Source organism: Argopecten irradians, chromosome 9 (genome assembly GCF_041381155.1).
Source record: "Argopecten irradians isolate NY chromosome 9, Ai_NY, whole genome shotgun sequence".
Lineage (NCBI taxonomy): Eukaryota > Metazoa > Mollusca > Bivalvia > Pectinida > Pectinidae > Argopecten > Argopecten irradians.
Genome location: NC_091142.1, coordinates 5,304,669 through 5,322,609, shown reverse-complemented (window position 1 = coordinate 5,322,609; position 17,941 = coordinate 5,304,669). Strand labels below are relative to the sequence as shown.

The 17,941-nt window shown below is 35.5% G+C and overlaps 2 protein-coding genes across 2 annotated transcripts; one reads left to right on the top strand and one right to left on the bottom strand.

Annotated features, from left to right (window-relative positions):
• Positions 1-1,214: 1,214 nt before the first annotated feature.
• LOC138331178 (CST complex subunit STN1-like) lies at positions 1,215-15,721 on the bottom strand. Its single transcript, XM_069278656.1, has 10 exons — positions 15,573-15,721; positions 14,044-14,275; positions 13,467-13,562; positions 12,916-12,978; positions 11,177-11,341; positions 10,598-10,752; positions 9,811-9,918; positions 3,482-3,592; positions 2,256-2,328; positions 1,215-1,911 (listed from the first exon to the last, which is right to left on the bottom strand). Exons 2-10 carry the CDS (start codon positions 14,207-14,209, stop codon positions 1,748-1,750), a joined length of 1,101 nt encoding a protein of 366 aa, XP_069134757.1. The 5' UTR covers positions 14,210-14,275; positions 15,573-15,721; the 3' UTR covers positions 1,215-1,747.
• Positions 3,772-9,695, top strand: LOC138331179 (3 beta-hydroxysteroid dehydrogenase/Delta 5-->4-isomerase type 1-like). Its single transcript, XM_069278657.1, has 5 exons — positions 3,772-4,666; positions 5,270-5,523; positions 6,359-6,523; positions 8,369-8,584; positions 9,121-9,695. Exons 1-5 carry the CDS (start codon positions 4,413-4,415, stop codon positions 9,672-9,674), a joined length of 1,443 nt encoding a protein of 480 aa, XP_069134758.1. The 5' UTR covers positions 3,772-4,412; the 3' UTR covers positions 9,675-9,695.
• Positions 15,722-17,941: the final 2,220 nt, after the last annotated feature.

Here is a 17,941-nt window from a genome sequence, read left to right as displayed (position 1 = left end):
ATATGTTCAATATGGGTAATTCATTTGCAAGATCTTACTACTGTAAACAACGTTATTTTAAAATTTACGAATTTTCGCGTATTTTTTGGAGAGATATCGAACGGGAATTCAAATTTTTCGCGAATAGCTTCATAAAGTGAACAATTAAAATAATTACGAATAATTCCATGAAGTGTTATATTAAAATAATTGCAAATAATTTCATAGTGTAAAATAATAGGTTTTACCTTAAATGAAATTGTGAAACCATTATGCGAGTTGTGAATTGTTCGGATAAGCCGGATCCTTACTTACGAGTTCCTACTGTTAGAAAACCCTATTCTATTTATTGTTGTTGTTTTTAAATGCTTTATAATCTGTGATAAGTATAACAGTATTGTTACTGAATTCCAATAGTTTAACGCATTTATAGTAAATGTTTCTATGATCAATAAATTTCACTGGATGAATAAATTGAAGATGTTTGATATTTTTTTCCAAAATCCTGCATACTTTGTAATAAGCTTTAAAGGATTATGAGATGCTTCAATTGTTTCTCCTGTACCACATATGCAAGTATAGTATACATATGGGTATTTATGCGTAATCCTTAAAAAATCATGTAAGATTGCTAAAACCGTATCATGTATTTCTGCCAAATATCTGCGTTATTTTTTCGCAGAAAGTCGCATTTCAATGTGTACCAGATGCCGACCTTTAGTTTCTTTCACATTTTTTTCGTTGATGACATACATTAGGCGTCTACTGTTCTTCACCTGGCTTCAAGACGTTTTTTTCAGCGTTTTAATACCTCTACCCACACTTTTCATTCACGGTCATTACCGCATGTGAGTCGATTACCATGCATCAACTTAGATGTCAAAACTCGGCTAACCATTACAGACTCACAATTGATGCACTCGGTGTCACTTCTCTTTTTAATTCTAGTACCGACAACTTTAGATGTCACTTCTCTTTTTAATTCTAGTACCGACTTACAGCACTGTACTCAACTTTAGATGTCACTTCCCTTTTTAATTCTAGTACCAACTTACAGCACTGCACTCAACTTTAGATGCCAAGCATGTCTTTGCATCACTAGCCATGTGTGGAATTCGATATCATATAAAAGAATGAATCGATACGTACACTTTTGTACCCAGGTATAAAACCTGTATGTAAAATAAGCATTCAAATCTTGATCATTACGTTAAGATAGAAATGAGAAGGACTGGTTAAACAACACATTTTATACAGTTTTCCAACATATATATACAGAGGTTATCAATTCTAATATTCTCTCAAAATATTTCTATGTTTAACAACTAGTAAAGGATAACATTGTTTTGCACATTGTATACAATTTTGTTTGGAAGAGATATAAATGGAAACAGGGGAATAAGAATATAAGTGGAAGCATTGAAGAAAGATAAATGGTATCAAACTTACAGCGTAGCAGCAAAACTGTCTTTAAGGATAAGATGATGGGGCTTCCTTGTCATTCAGTATTGTATTGGAAAACACCATCCCTATGATTTGAACACTTTGAAATGTGATGTCAATACCAAGTCAAACGGAACTGTTCCAATATCCCAAGGACAGTTAAACAGTCTTCAGTGAAAAAACAGTCGTCAGTTAAGTTTTCAAAACAGAATTACATACTGGATATAACAAATTAAAGAGTTTTTAGCACCATTACATGCAGACATGATGAAGCAAAGACAAGGTTAATCAACATGACCTTGACCTTCACAATGTGACCTTGGTTTTAGGCCACTGTGATGTATCTGTCGACCGCTACTCTGATAATGTCACTGTTTTCTTCGAGCCGCGTGAGGCAGGCACGTACCGCTGTGACCTTGACCTTAGCATATTGGAATGTCCGACAAAGTTCTTGGTGAAGGTTCAATAGATGACATCCTGAGGTAGAGTCTACAACGGAAAGATGATAATAGTGTGATGTAAGTAACCTGTGTTAATGAAGAAAGTTAATTAATAATCTACTCCTGTTTTTGATAGAAAACAGCGCGAAAATATCCACACTGTGAAAACTTTGAAAGATGACGTAGCTAAAATGTCCTCGTGTGAAAAGTTTGAAAGGTAACGAGCTAAAATATCCTCACGCGAAAACCTCCATATTTACAGTAGTTTTACAGTAGCCTTCTATGGTTTATCTATGATATCACATTATCATACAATACAAACATAAATGGGATTTCGACTTCTCAATATTCATGAGTTGAGCTGTATTTTGATCCAGGAAAAAAAGTACCCACATTTTGAGTTCCGACATTTCTTTTCCATAATGTCAAGCAAAGCCTTTTCTAGGGCAGAAGAATTCACAAGTACCTAAAAAAACAATTAACAATTGTTTTTCATCGAATATTTACACTTCTCTAAATTGAACACAGTAAATGACAGATATCATGAAGTAAAAACAAAATACTACAAAAGGAACGAATCGTTGTTGCAGATTACTTTCGAGAGTTTGGAAATAGGTCCTTCACTCATCTTTACAAATGTGTAATCTAGCCCTATCTGGACATTTGTTCCATACATTCAATGAAATTAACGTCAAAATATAATGTTTATATAGATACATTAGGTATTTTTTGTCTCTAGAGCCATACAACTGTGAATTCTAAGGTATCATTTAATTTGGAGTGATATTAATTTCCCTCTTCGAAAAATAACAAAACATAAAGTTTCCACTTCAGAAGTATCAGAAAGTCTAACTTTTTGTGCAACAGACCTTTACATAAGGTATATAATGCATTAGTTTATGAGATTTATAAAAATGTAACTTAAGTGAGCCTTTACTACAGGAAGTTGGTATCATAATGCTGTACAAATCTTTATAAGTGTTTGACAAAAAAAATAAAGAAGTAAAAATATGTTGACACACCAGCAAGACACAAAATCATCCAATAATAAAAGACTCCATTTGAACTCTGCTATTATGTTACTGTAAATCAACTTCTTTTTGTGTGCAGGATAATTTTGCGATTATTTCGGGCGATAAGACATCAGGAAATTTAATCACAGCAAAAGTCTCAAGCTCGGGTACAGATGAACGATTATGCATCAACGTGCAAATGTTAGTCGATGATCGCCGCAAAAAATATTAGTTTACAGTATCTTATGATCCCGTTTGGAGACGGAATTACTGAAACATTAAGATCTTTTTACAATGAACAGTCCAAGACTGAAGGTTCACGAGTAAGTTTCACGAAACTCTGACGACAATGTGAGCTTGAACATGCTTCAATTCAGGAAAGTGAACAAAACGACTATGAATTTGGGCACAAGATTACACCAGTATATATGTACCAATACAAAGATGATTTTAGGCTATGGATAACAAAGGTTGGGTGGCTACATCAGCTATCCTGTATGGCAATTGTTTCTTCAAATGGCAGGATTTGTCGCCATTTTTCCGTGACACGTATCATTTCGAGTCACGTGACCCTTCACCTTGTGATCATGTGTGTACTGTACTGACCTCTATCACATTGTGGTGTTGCTCCTGTCGAGTGCAAACCTTCCCATCCTCCTCCAGTTGTACAAGAACATCCTCAACACACTGTTTTTTCTCACAGTCACTGCACGAAAACTGTAAAAGCATATATTGACTTTGTAAAGAATATCTCGTCTATGAACAATAGACACATATAATGCATATGTTTTGCCTCTTTTATATCATTGTGGCAATCAGGGTCGTTGTAGTTTATGTAAGATGTCATGGGACAGGGCAACTGGACGATTGGCTAACAAAGAAGATCTCTTCATTTTATTGCATGGCATAATTACATTGTATCTATTGGGAAATCTACGCTAAACTTATCACAGTTATAAGTATCAGCTGATCAGTGGATGATGATTTTGAACATGTACTTTCTATCTTCCTGATATTCTGAACAGTTACCATGGTAACTGCCTTAGAAGATCAGGTGTCGCTAGCTACCAGACCCAGTATGACATGGATTAGTCGACAAGAATTGCTTCCAATCATTTACAGCTGCTGTGTCACAGAAATACATGTTAGTGTCTGGTATAATGATGGTCTTTAACTATTATTTAATCAACATAAACAAAAAGAGCATGGCTAAAACAAACTATACATGATTACATATTATACATGATGTTGGTATATATGTAGATTGAACGTTTGAAATCGGTGAACATTTCAGTGAACTGCACTTATCATATCCTCTTTCCTAGGTGTTCGTCGCACTATATAGCTTACTATCATTTTTTAGTAAGCGATAGGACGACAAACATCTGGGAAAGAGGATGCACTTATCAATGCTTTAGTGGAAATGGGAACAAAAACTTGTTTCGTATCCACGGCCGAAAACTAGTTTCACATTTAAGGTCATCTAAGGTTCATCGATTCACTATTTCAGATATTTTCACCCACCATTTTATGTCAGATGGTCCAACACAAAATCACTACGATTGAACATTTTTTGTATGTTGAAAATACTGTATGCTACAACCTGACAAATTGTCCGTTTTCCTTGTCACTAATAATTAGCTATTCTTGGCCTTTAATCCTTTTGAAAGTATCAATGCATGTGGCGCCCCCTATTGAAAGACGTTCAAGCAGTTTATGCAGTGTCGACACAATGACGAATGGATTGATAAACTGGACACGGAGAATAAATCATCAACGCTCACTCCTCAGGTAATCTTTGTTAAATATTTGATAGATAAAATTGAATTTTCATGTCATAGAGTACTTATGATTATTAATTAGTTCATTAATTAATTGTGTATAATATGTTAATTAAGTGATAATGCAATCTTTTGTCGAATTCACAGTGAAGCGTTTTGTTTTCCGTGACAATTTTAGGTTTCAATAATTGAAACAATATTCATTAAATGTAATACGATAAAATAATTTCATTGAATATACATTATTAAATTCATATTGTGATTCTTCTAGTTAATAACTAAATATAGAAAATAATAAAACATAACTTATGTCACTTATGCATTATTACGTCTTTAGTCATTTGTAGTTACAAGGTTATATAACAGATATGTAATAAAGGACTACTTAATATAAAATTGTAAGCAACATCAGATGATTTACCTATTTCTATTATCATTGAGGGAAAACATATCAACAGAAGTTAGACGTAAGCATGTATCGTGAATGATTACCAAAACTCTTGCTAATGACAGCCTCATGCATAAAATGTAAATATCAATCACTGGCAATAACAAATTTGAACACTAATTCGTTAAAAAAATAATATTAAATTTACTCTTTTTTACGTTTCAGAAGCTTATCCTGCGAACAGAAATTACAAAGGAGAACTATCGCCATGACAACAGTGAATGATATCAGTCAATCAGCAACCAGTATCACAAAGGCAACATTGAATGATGTCAGCCAATCAGCAACTAGAGACGTTGTCTTGGTAACCGGCGGGGCAGGATTCCTTGGTCAACATATTGTAGGGCACTTACAGGAAAGGACAGACCATGTATCAGAGATTCGAGTACTAGATATTCGACCATACTCCAACAAACTTGGTAAGAATAGAACAGATCATGTGTCGAAGATTCGAGTTCTAGAACCCAAAAACTTGGTAAGCTTAAAAATATCATGTATCAGATATTCGAGTACTGAATATTCGTCCATACTCCAACAAACTTGATAAGCATAAACATATCATGTATCAGATATTCGAGTACTGAATATTCGTCGATACTCCAACAAACTTGGTAACCATAAACAGATCATGTGTCAGAGATCCGAGTACTAGACATTTGTCCTTACTCCAACAAATTTGGTAAGGGAAGAACAGATGATTTGTCAGAGATTCGAGTACTAAACATTTGTCCTTACTCCGACAAATTAGGTAAGGAAAGAACAGATGATGTGTCAGAGATTCGAGTACTAGATATTCGTCCATACTCAAACAGACTTACTTAAGAAAGGACAAATCAGGTATCCGAGATGAAAGTACTAGATATTATGTCCATATTCAAGACACAATTGGTAGACAAGGACATATGGCAGATATATCTAAGGTCTCAGAATTTTGAGTGGTACCAGATATTCTTCCATAATGATTTAACATTTTCTCTGTCAACACAAGCCTCGTACAAATAGTGACAAGCCAAAATCGCACACTCGGTTTTATTTCTGTCCACTTGACATTATGTAAGATTTTATTAATCTTTGTCTAATGAATCAGAAATATGAGTGAAACACGAAGTTTTTTTCCTCAAGTGAATGAAGTTTTGTCATTGATAATTTTATACGACTATTCAAAGACAAATTTTACTTAAACAATGAAATTCAAATCCTATACAAAACTTATAGCCTTCCATAACTACGAATTTGAAAATTGTTTTGCTGTAGGACACAAGGAACCCAAACCTTTGACAAGTATACTAGGGAATATCTGTGACTTACCCACAGTCCAGCAGGCTTGCAGGGGAGTGACCGCTGTGGTACACGTGGCCGGAATGGTCAGCTATGGAACATTTCCGGATATTGAGGGCATGCAGAGGGTTAACGTTCAAGGTAATATATATATATACATTGAGGGCATGCAGAAGCAAAGGGTGAATGTTAAGGGTAAAATATATATACAATGAGGGCATTCAGAGGTTTAACGTCCAAGGTAAAATATCTATACATTGAGGGTATGCGGATGGTTAACGTTCAAGTTAATATATATATATACATTGAGGGCATGAAGAGGTTTAACGTCCATGGTAAAATATCTATGCATTGAGGGTATGCAGAGGGTGAACGTTTAGGGAAAGTACCTGTTCTAATTCTTTATTTCTTTAACGAGGATTGCACACAGCCCTAGGGCTACTAGATGCTCTCCTTGACACATACGACAATACAATATATACATGACAATACATTTGAATAACGCACACACTCTCACTCACACAAACATTCCATGACAAAAAAAGAGAGAGGGGAGAGGGAGAAAGAAATTGAGAGAGAAGAGAGTGAGACTTAGAGAGAGACAGGCGAAGGAGGGGGAGAGAGCGATGCAGATGCAGATGGGAGGGGAAATGGAGTGTAAAGAAATAATTATTTAGAATCTTTTGGAGTCGATGATGTATTCGAAAACGGAATCAAAAATAATTTTGTTTGATGAATCGGTATTATTTTCAGAGCTATGTAATAAATTTTGACAAAGATATCAGGTATGAGATTAATGATAAGGTCAGGATTGACATTTGGAACCAGTTCTTTACAAGCATTTTGAAACAGTTTTGTACGTGGGATTATAGATCTAGGACAAAAAAGAAATGTTTTCATCCTCAGGAGAGTCTACACAGAAATCACAACATTTATTTTGTGTCAATTTGTAAGAAAATCTATGTTTGTTAGATATCTATACATTGAAGCCATACAGAGGGTTAACGTCCATGGTAAAATACCTATACATTGAGGCCATGAAGAGGGTTAAGGTCCAAAGTAAAATATCTACATTGAGGACATGCAGAGGGCTAATATCCAAACTAAAATATCTGTACATTGAGGGCAGGCAGTTGGTTAATGTCCAAGGTAAAATATCTATACAATGATGGCTAAGCTTCAATTGTAAGAGGGAGAAAATTATATTTATGTCACTGGGCTGAGGAAATAAAGCAATTTTAATATATACATGTCTATTTTAAAGCCATCAAACATTTGTGGAAAGTTGCCTGAGCAAAAACAAACAGACTTGCTTTCAACACATACAAATGTACTTTTACAGAGATGCAATGTCAGTTCTTTACAGAAAATTATAGGGGCCAACAATGTTTTGAAGAGTTGTCTGAAAAGTTAAGACAAGTTTCACGGTAAATTTTCAAGGCACCAAATTAAACCCGTTGTGGAAAGCTGTAATTGCCTGAATTACAAAACACGCTCTTACTATACTTACCCTTACCTTTTAAGAATACGAAATATTATGGAAGGTTGAGGCTATGGAATGTTGCCTGAAAGGTTATGGAAGGTTGCCTGAAAGGTTATGGAAGGTTGCTTGAAAGGTTATGGAAGGTTGCCTGAAAGGTTATGGAAGGTTGTCTGAAAGGTTATGGAAGAATGCCTGAAAGGTTATGGAAGGTTGCCTTAAAGGTTATGGAAGGTTGCCTGAAAGGTTATGGAAGGTTGCCTGAAAGGTTATGGAAGGTTGCCTGAAAGGTTATGGAAGGTTGCCTGAAAGGTTATGGAAGGTTGTCTGAAAGGTTATGGAAGAATGCCTGAAAGGTTATGGAAGGTTGCCTTAAAGGTTATGGAAGGTTGCCTTAAAGGTTATGGAAGGTTGCCTGAAAGGTTATAGAAGGTTGCCTGAAAGATCATGGAAGGTCGTCTGAAAAGTTATGGAAGGTTATTATTAATTTGCTTTACATTTTCCAGGCACCAAAAACATTGTGGAGAGTTGCCTGAACAATGGAGTTGAGAGACTTGTATTCTGCAGTACTGTTGATGTGGTGGTGGGCTTCGACGACATCAGGGATGGAAGAGAGACAACCACGTTTGTACCAAAACAATTTCTTTTCCCTGGTTACCCAGCCACAAAGTATGAAGCAGAGTGTGAAGTCCTAAAGGCTAATGGCAAGAAATGTGACAATGGTAAAATTGTTTTCAAAATTCATATTGAGGTTTCAAAAAAGATTTTTTCAGTACTTTTGACATGGGATCGGGTTTTACTTTTGGGAAAAAGATAATTTTGTCATTTTCCCCAAAGGTTTTAATATCTGATATCAAAATTAAGGAAAAATAGCAAATTGACAAAATAGGTTTATGCAATTGTGTTCCTTCATTTCCATGCAGCAGATATAAATGTTAAAGCATATAAGCAAGCCATTAGGGCTTCCAAGAAATTTGAAAATAATTGAACTAGCTACATTTTTTATAAACAAAGCAATAACAAAGACATTATTTTTTGCAGAAATTTAATTATTGAATTCAGCTGTTATTTAGATTTAATTTGTTAGTGTATAGTTGAGGTGATTTGACAATTAAGCTTATCAATGTTTTAAATTGAAAAATGGGCAAAAAGTCCTCCTCTGAAATAAGTATCAAAGGGTAATCCTCAAAACTATACAGAAATCTCCTGTATTTCCTTTTTCTTTTTAGTTTATATTGTGTCTACATCTCCATTATAGGGCGGTGCTTGTGGACGATGTCGCTAAGGGCTAATGTTATGTATGGGGAAGAGGACCCCTTCTATGTCACCAGTGGTCTACGGTCAGCAGCCTCAAAAAGGGGCAGGCTCGTTCAGGTCGGGGATGGTCAGTCTAAATTCCAGCAGGTGTATGTAGGGAACACAGCGTGGGCTTTTATATGCGCCGACAGAGCCCTACGATTGAACCACAACTTGGGTGGGGAGGTTTTCTACGTACCGGACAACACTCCTGTGAAAAATTCTTTTCTGTTCATGAAGCCGTACATGGAAAGTCGTAATTATAGATTTACATCATATCGGTTGCCATGGAGACCTGTGTACTACGGACTGTACCTTATGGAGATAGTTTTACAATTTCTTTCTCCCCTGATTAAGATTAACCTTCCCACAGCATCTTGCAGTGTAAGATACATAAACATGGATTTATATTTTAATGGAACAAAGGGGAGACAACTCCTTGGCTACCAGCCATTGTATGGTCCCAAAGAGGCCACAAAAAAGTCTCTGAAGTACTATAAAAATTTAAAACTTTAAGCCTATGAATAAAGGGGTTCAATAAAGTGGCATGAATTATTTTTTCATTAACATCATGCAAATTGCAAATATATCTTCTTTGTGAAAATTACCTGTTACATGGTATTAAGGATTCAAATAAAAAAAAAAGACTAACCTTCGAGTTTATTTTCTCTAGGATGTTGTCCTGCAGAGTAATCTCCTTTGTTTGATTCTCCTGGAAGTAGTCCATTAAATCCTTCTTCATTTGCAGTATCATGCTTTCCTACGTTGAAGGAAAAAAATATCAATCAATCACATTTTTAATTACCTTTCTTTAACAAATTGAGATTTTATTTCAACAGAAAACCTGAAAAAAAGAAAACTTTTTCATAAAAATAATTTCAAAAGTGTTGAGTGGAAAAAAAATTTTAAGCATTGATGTCACTATTTTTTAACTTCATTAGGGTATGAAAGAAATTTTGTTTGTAAACTGTGTGAATCCGCGGAGCAGATTCTCACAAAAGTTTGAAAACAAAATTTATTTATTAACCTAATGCAATTAGAAAATAGTTAAATCAATGCTTATAATTAACCAGACTTGATGACATAAATTACATTTAAACATATGATTCCATTAATTTTCTAATGGAATATTTTTTCTAAATCAATATGCAACTTCGACATCTCTATTGGGACATGATGATAAAGTGGGTTTTTTGCACCATTCTCAGAGTTTTTGTTCATGAAAATTAGTTATTTTTTGTTGGAAACAGAATTAAAATCTTGTTTTCTTGGTTTTAAGCTATTGTAAATGAAAAATAGCTAATATGACAGTATGTGTGATTTTATCAGAATACCACGTTTTTATCACACACAAATTAACCTAAAGCAATATGTTCTAAATTGTCGTCTTGATCGAAGTTGAAAATAAACTTTGAGCTTTAACGCGACTGAAACTTCACCTTTGATAAGATTCCAGTGATAGATTCTTGTTGTTTGTTCTCAATTTCGTGTTGAACCTTCTGAGGAAGTTGGACAGGTTGGTCGTAGTTCTGTTTGTACAGTTTAGGTAGTTCAGCTAGTCTCTGTACCTCTTCCATAGGATCATCAAGTCGCGCTTGGTAACCAGTCAAGGTGGGAAAAAAAAATAGGACAGATGCTGTCATGGTCACAACCATGGTCATACAAATGTATTTCAAAAAGGTAATTTTCCTTCTGAGCCAACTTTTACAAAAAGTCTCGATATTTGTGCAAAATCTGTTCCAAATCACCCTGATATTGGTGAAAATCTGTTCAGTATTTTCTGACAATAAAGAACGTTCTCTATTTTTTTTCTATTCTGCCTTGCGCGTATGGCCTTCAAGGGGATCAGAGTCACTAATGGTGCAAAAATTGATCCTCTTTCCCCAAGGATATTTTTGACCGAGTTGTTTTCAAACCCATTCAGTACTTTATGACTAGTAGTAAATTAAATGACTTGTTGACAGACTAGGAAAGCTAAAAAACCTTCTCATGAATTACATGACATTTTTGAAGGATACTATGGTATCGGGCCACCACTTCTCGCTGATCTCGGAAGACTTTAATTTTCCCTCGTACCCTTATCAGATCTCCAAGATTATATCCTTCGTGTTCTTTCTGGTCAGTAATTCTAGCTGCCAAACGTTGCAGATCAGAAGGAAGCTCTAAGAAACTTGATCCAGGATCTAAACAAAAAACATCATGGTCATGGTCATGGTCATATTACATAGACTTATGGATTGTGTAAGATATCTATTAATCAAGAAATTAGTTCATTTATATTTCCTTTATCAAAGATCAATTTATTAATCTGACAAACCAGAAATGGCCGCTCCTTATCAAAGATCCCTCTCTTTATCTCCATTTCATGGTAATCCCAAAATGTCCCATTCTATAGGAATTCTATCTTGTTTTCCATGGGACAAGGGAATGTCCTCTTTTGTCATTCCAAGGGAATGTGCCCTGTAGTTTCATTCCAAGAGAATCCCCTCTTGTCTCATTCCATGGACCCCGTTTTATTTATCATGAAAGTTTTTATCTACCTGCCCCCGTTTCCCACCAATGAATTCAGACGAGACCCCTATCCATCCCCATTAGACTTTACCAATAGACAATAGTAGCTTTATATTTGTATACATGTACTTTCATTTGCTAAATAAGAGTTACTTCCCATTAATTGCTTCATTCAGAAAGATAGAGCACCAATTACGGTCTTGAGTTATATGTTAGGTTGTTGAATGCATCTGATGATGGTGGGCTAAAAATAATCTATATTTAGATTCCTCTGTATAACTTGTGGCCTACTACACATTGTAAAACCAGGAGATTCATGATGTGGACAATCTGTGGATTTTATCTTTTAAAAGATTTGAAAAATATTGTAGCCTATACCTTTTTGAATATTATTTTCAAATATATTCAAAACATCAGGTGAATAGTTCAAGTTAGGACCTGGGTCACTCTTGAAAACAGGAAAATAATTTTCAATAGACTGATATTTGCCACACCATTTGTTTAAACATTGATAACAGATATAACACAATGGTGCTTGTAATAATGATATAAGTGCCAGAATATTACGGTGACTTTCTATACATACCTGGAACATTGTAAAAGTCTTTCTTCCAGCAACAACATGGAATTACACCTGTCCCATCATCAACTAAAACAAGAAATTTATCAAATCCGTCAAACCTGTTGAAAGTTTTTATCTACCTGCCCCCGTTTCCCACCAATGAACAGAAGAGACCCCTATCCATATTAGACTTTACATTAGACAATAGTAGCTTTATTTTTGTATACATGTACTTTCATTGTAAATATCTTCCCATTAATTGCTTCATTCAGGAAAGATAGAGCACCAATTACGGTCTTGAGTTATATGGTTAGGTTGTTGAATGCATCTGATGATGGTGGGCTAAAAATAATCTATATTTAGATTCCTCTGTATAACTTGTGGCCTACTACACATTGTAAAACAGGGAGATTCATGATGTGGACAATCTGTGGATTTTATCTTTTAAAAGATTTGAAAAATATTTGTAGCTATACCTTTTTGAATATTATTTTCAAATGTATCCAAAACATCAGGTGAATAGTTCAGGTTAGGACCTGGGTCACTCTTGAAAACAGGAAAATAATTTTCAATAGACTGATATTTGCCACACCATTTGTTTAAACATTGATAACAGATATAACACAATGGTGCTTGTAATAATGATATAAGTGCCAGAATATTACGGTGACTTTCTATACATACCTGGAACATTGTAAAAGTCTTTCTTCCAGCAACAACATGGAATAACACCTGTCCCATCATCAACTAAAACAAGAAATTTATAAAATCAGTCAAACCTGTCAATATATGTTAAGCTTCCAATGTATACTTGCCTACTGAAAATCAGCTAGAAATTATATATTTTATCATTTCCAATATAAAAGTTTGTCAGAAAGTTATTAAATACAGTAAAAAGATAATTTGTCAAGTAGTCATCCACTATGAAATCTAGGTGTAGGTAAAAAAGGTATATTACCTTTCCAGTAACCTTACCTGTGTAGGTAAAACAGGTACATTACCTGTCCAGTTACCTTACCTGTGTAGGTAAAACAGGTACATTGCCTGTCCAGTTACCTTACCTGTGTAGGTTAAACATGTACATTACCTGTCCAGTTACCTTACCTGTGTAGATAAAACAGGTACATTGCCTGTCCAGTTACCTTACCTGTGTAGGTTAAACATGTACATTACCTGTCCAGTTACCTTACCTGTGTAGGTAAAACAGGTACATTACCTGTATACTTTACTCTTACCTGTGTAGGTAAAACAGGTGTGGTTTTGGTCCACCTTCACCACCACCCCGACAATATCGACCTTAAACAAGGGGTGACTCCTGTACATGTAGGTCCCTGTGAAAAAAGATAGTTCATTTTAAAGGTACATGTTTATCAAATGAATCCTATACATATACAGTCAAACCTGTCTATACAGATCACCCAAGGAACTAGAGAAAAGTGGTCTCTAAATGTCTAAATACACAGGTGGTCCTTATAGAGAGGTGGTCACTGTATACATATCAACACAACATGTACATTTTCTCTTTGTTTGTTTAAATATCCAGCAAGGGTCATTTAAAAATCTGCCAGGTTTAGGTGGTGGAGGAAAGCCAGAGTACCCAAAGAAAAATAACTAGCAAGTACATGTAGTCAGTACCTGGCAACTGCCCCACATGGAATAAACTCACAACCCAGAGGTAGAGATCTTGTGGTAATATGTCGCAACATCTTAACCACCTGAATTCTGCAGCCTCTCCGCACATCTCGCCCATGTAGAAACATACATACATGTATACTATGCACACACATTTCGAACCACACAAACTGCCCTTACCTGGATACATGGCATTCTCTCTCAGCTGTAGAACGTCTGCTATATACATCTTGTTAAATATCATGAAGTAATGGTCTAGCCCCCAGGCATGTGTCGGGTAGAAGTCCAGCTCCCCATCTGGTGGCTCATTTTGTGTTTCACTAGTGGTCATTTCCATACTCAACATTAGATTCACAGATATCAAAGTGAGACTGACCGATGACCATATATATCAGGCTGACCTGTCATTTGGCTAAAAAAAAAAAAAAAATATCAGATATTAAGACTATCCAGTCAATAGACAATAGTTAAGACTGTAATTTGGGTCAAAATTGTAAACTGATCATGACTGAAGGGCTGAAGCAAATTGGCTGTACATTTAATTTGGACTAGTGATTAGATAGTAGGACTAGTACTCGTAAAACTTTGGAGTTTACTAGTTCAAGTGACCAGCAAGGAAAAAAATAAACGTTACAGACTGTAACATTACACACTAAATTCAAACTCATCATTAGTGCATTTAAGGCGTTACAAAATTGTTTATTTTTAATTTGTATAGAAGGCCTAAATGTAATACTGATTTTTTCATATTCTAAATTTATATGATACATGTCTATTCTATAGTAAGAACTTCAATCACCTGTACATATACATGTGAGGCGGGTTTTAATTGTACATAGTTATACAGTGGCCTTCTAGCTTCGCGCTAGTGGGAATTTCCCTTTAGATCAGTCAGTAGAGGGGTGGGCCTGTAAGCCCAGGGTCGCGGGTTCGAGTCTGGCTGGCAGCACACTACTCTCGCCCTGTTAAACATGTACATTGTAGCTACAAAGTAAATGTACCTTGTAAACAGTGTAGGTCTACTGGTTTTAGTAGCAGAAAAGATATTATTGTGTAGTGGGATTGGACAGGGTGGATCATCGGTGACCATGCAAGTATCTCAGTGGTAGAGCTTTCATCTAGTGTTTGAATGTCCTGGGTTTGAGCTAATCCCTATTGAGATTCCTCCTCTAGACTCTTTTATATTCGGACGTTTGATAGATGTCTCTCGTCGGATCTATCAAACGTCCGAATATAAAAGAGTCTAGAGGAGGAATCTCAATAGGGATTAGGTTTGAGCCTGACCGCTACATTTTCTACTCTCCTGTTACAATACAGTATAATGTACATTTACAAAATACTTATACATGTATATATATGTAGGCCTATATTGTACACATGTGTATTTCATCGATAGAGCATTTGATTTTGCTAGTGTTCGGAGGGTTTCGAATCCCGGCCTGGCTCAAAGGGCCATGTATAGTCTCTATATGAAAAAAAATACATATATGTATTTCTGGCTATTTTTTCATAGAGACTATACATGGCCCTGTGCCTGGCTGCTACATTTTCTCCTCTCCCGTCACAGAGATACTAACATATTGTATGTAATGTTATTGTAGTCTACTGGGGATGAGATCCGATTGACTTTTCCGCTACAGTACACATACAAAAATCACGTTAATTAAATATTCTACATTCAAAAGACTATTTCACAACTGCATACTTACTCCATGGTGTTGATGTTATGACACAATCGTAAACTGTCATCTCCCAGTACTTGTAATCATGACCATTTTCTCACCAGTCGATACAGACAACGGTTTGCTTTATCTTTGCCGCCATTTACAGGAGAGCTCTCTACGAAGAGCGATAACTCTTGATTAGCTATAAGCCAATATATAGCTTCACGTAATAATATACATCATTTGTCAACGTAGCTAAGCCTATCAGTCTACAGCAGGGGCGGATTCAGGTTTTGCGGTTAGAGGGGGCGTGGGACCAAGCAAATCAGGCGAGGGGTCTGGGGGCCGCCTAGGCCCCCAGAAGCTCTAGAATAAATGGTGCAAAATCCTGCATTCTGAGGATTTCATGAACACATTTTCCAGAAAATAATTGAAGCCATTTAAGGATGTTTATTTATGGTTTTCATGTCAAGTGTCATATTTTTTATTTGAAGATTTGATTTAATTTTTTTTACTTACAGAATTGCAATATCAAAAAATATTTATATGGACATAAAGCGAAGAAGGGTGGGGGTCTGGGGGCCTAGGCGGCCCCAGAGGCCCTCGAATAAATGCTGATAAATCCTGCTTTCTGAGGACTTCATGTACACTTTTTTTCCAAAAAATAATTGAAGCCATGTAAAAATGTTCGTTTATTATTTTTGACGTCTAATATCATATTTTGAATATAAAGTTACAGAATTGCACTGCCTAAAATCTGAATATTTATAGAGGCACGAAGCAAAGAAAAGGATGTGGGTCTGGGGCCGCCTAGAACGAATATACGTACCCGGCCTACTATGCCTTTAGGCCGGGTACGAATACATAGGGACCAATTCGTACCCGCCTAAAGGCATAGTAGGCCGAATACGTATTGTCCCTATGTACATGTATCGTACGTAGTGGAGCACTGCCTCCGAAAATCACTCGGGCACAGTTTTTCATACTTTTTTGAAGGTTTCGATTATTTTACGCATATAAATGCATTTACATTTTATTTTTGTCCAAAACAAACATAAATACCATGCTTACTATCTACCGTAACCGCTCACAAGACGTCAAAATCACATTTTGTGAACTTGCCGTATAAATTCCCTTCTGAAAGACCTTCATATGTATAATGTAAAAAAATAATGCCTCGATGAGAATTTGATATTTTATGTGGTTCGGTTTTATTGCCTAGTAGGTAAGCTTTATCAAATAAGTACGATATAATGCAAACAGACGTTTTATAATGGTTTGCATAATCATCACTTTGCTCCATTAGCAGTAATAGGGAACAATTGTAGCTCTAAAGAAGACACCATTTTCAGTCTAAAATACTTTTGAGCTCCAATATTGCAGCTAGGGGTCGCCTATTGAAGGTTTTTATAGGACTAATAAAAATGTAGGTGAACTTTTTTAACGATGTAAGCTTTTACTTTTATATATTATCTGTCAGATTAGATAATGTATTTTCACTAACATACACAATCTTCATAATTCATGTATTAGACAGTGAAAGAAAAGAAGGCTAGTGGTCTGTCTATGGCCAGACGCTGCCTGGAATTATTACTATCATCCTGTTTTCTAATAGGGAGCCTTTTGTCACGTGCATTAACTTTTTAACATCGTTTGTCCTATCTTATAACATTATCGTTAAGATATGTTTTTGTTGAAACAGAAAAGGAAGGCATCTGGCCATGGGGTGCACCCAGACCCCTAGAAGCTCTCATTTTCTGTTGCATTTGGTTCTCCATTTGGTTTGATTTTCCACTTTTTTCTTTACACACATTTTCTGAGGACAAATAAAAAGCATTCGACGTCAGTAGTGATCTTGTAACTGGCGTTTTGAAAGTACGCACACATTTGTGAATTGATAGTCGAATTTAATACAGGACTTTAATGCTGATTCAAAAATGTGTAATATATCATTTACAACCTGAAAAACGAAGGGCATGACATATAGTCAACCAGCGAAGACTCATGGCCAGCTACAATTCCTTCCACCCACCCCCTCCCCCTTTTCTTTTATTGCTAAGGATATCGAGATATAACCTGTCAATATTGAAAATTAATAACAATAAATTATCTAATATATTGGGATTTTATCGTTTTTTTTTAGGAAAAAGTAAATACTTGACGGGATTTACATTGTACCTTTTAAGCGATGGAGATAAAACCTTAACTTACACGAAAAAAAATAGAATGGTTCCATTGCGCCTGGATACAAGTATGTTAATGCATGTATGTACCACAAAGTCGAATACATTTAGATTTTAAAATGATAACATCAAACGGTAAAAGGTAGGAAATGGAGCTTTCTGTCTAATTTCTCACTCTTTATCTAATTCCTTATTTTTTCCCCTTTTCCTTTCTCCCTATATTTTTTCTTT

Bases quoted from the DNA above. Each gene is read 5' to 3' on its own strand.
- LOC138331179 (XM_069278657.1), top strand. From the start codon at position 4,413: ATGGTCCAACACAAAATCACTACGATTGAACATTTTTTGTATGTTGAA. The intron at 4,667-5,269 runs GTAATCTTTGTT...TTTACGTTTCAG, and splicing joins CATCAACGCTCACTCCTCAG to AAGCTTATCCTGCGAACAGA. The intron at 5,524-6,358 runs GTAAGAATAGAA...GTTTTGCTGTAG, and splicing joins ACCATACTCCAACAAACTTG to GACACAAGGAACCCAAACCT.
- LOC138331178 (XM_069278656.1), bottom strand. From the start codon at position 14,209: ATGTTGAGTATGGAAATGACCACTAGTGAAACACAAAATGAGCCACCA. The intron at 9,919-10,597 runs GTGAAGTTTCAG...CCTTCAACGTAG, and splicing joins TCACTGGAATCTTATCAAAG to GAAAGCATGATACTGCAAAT. The intron at 2,329-3,481 runs GTCAGTACAGTA...TTGTTTTTTTAG, and splicing joins AACACCACAATGTGATAGAG to GTACTTGTGAATTCTTCTGC.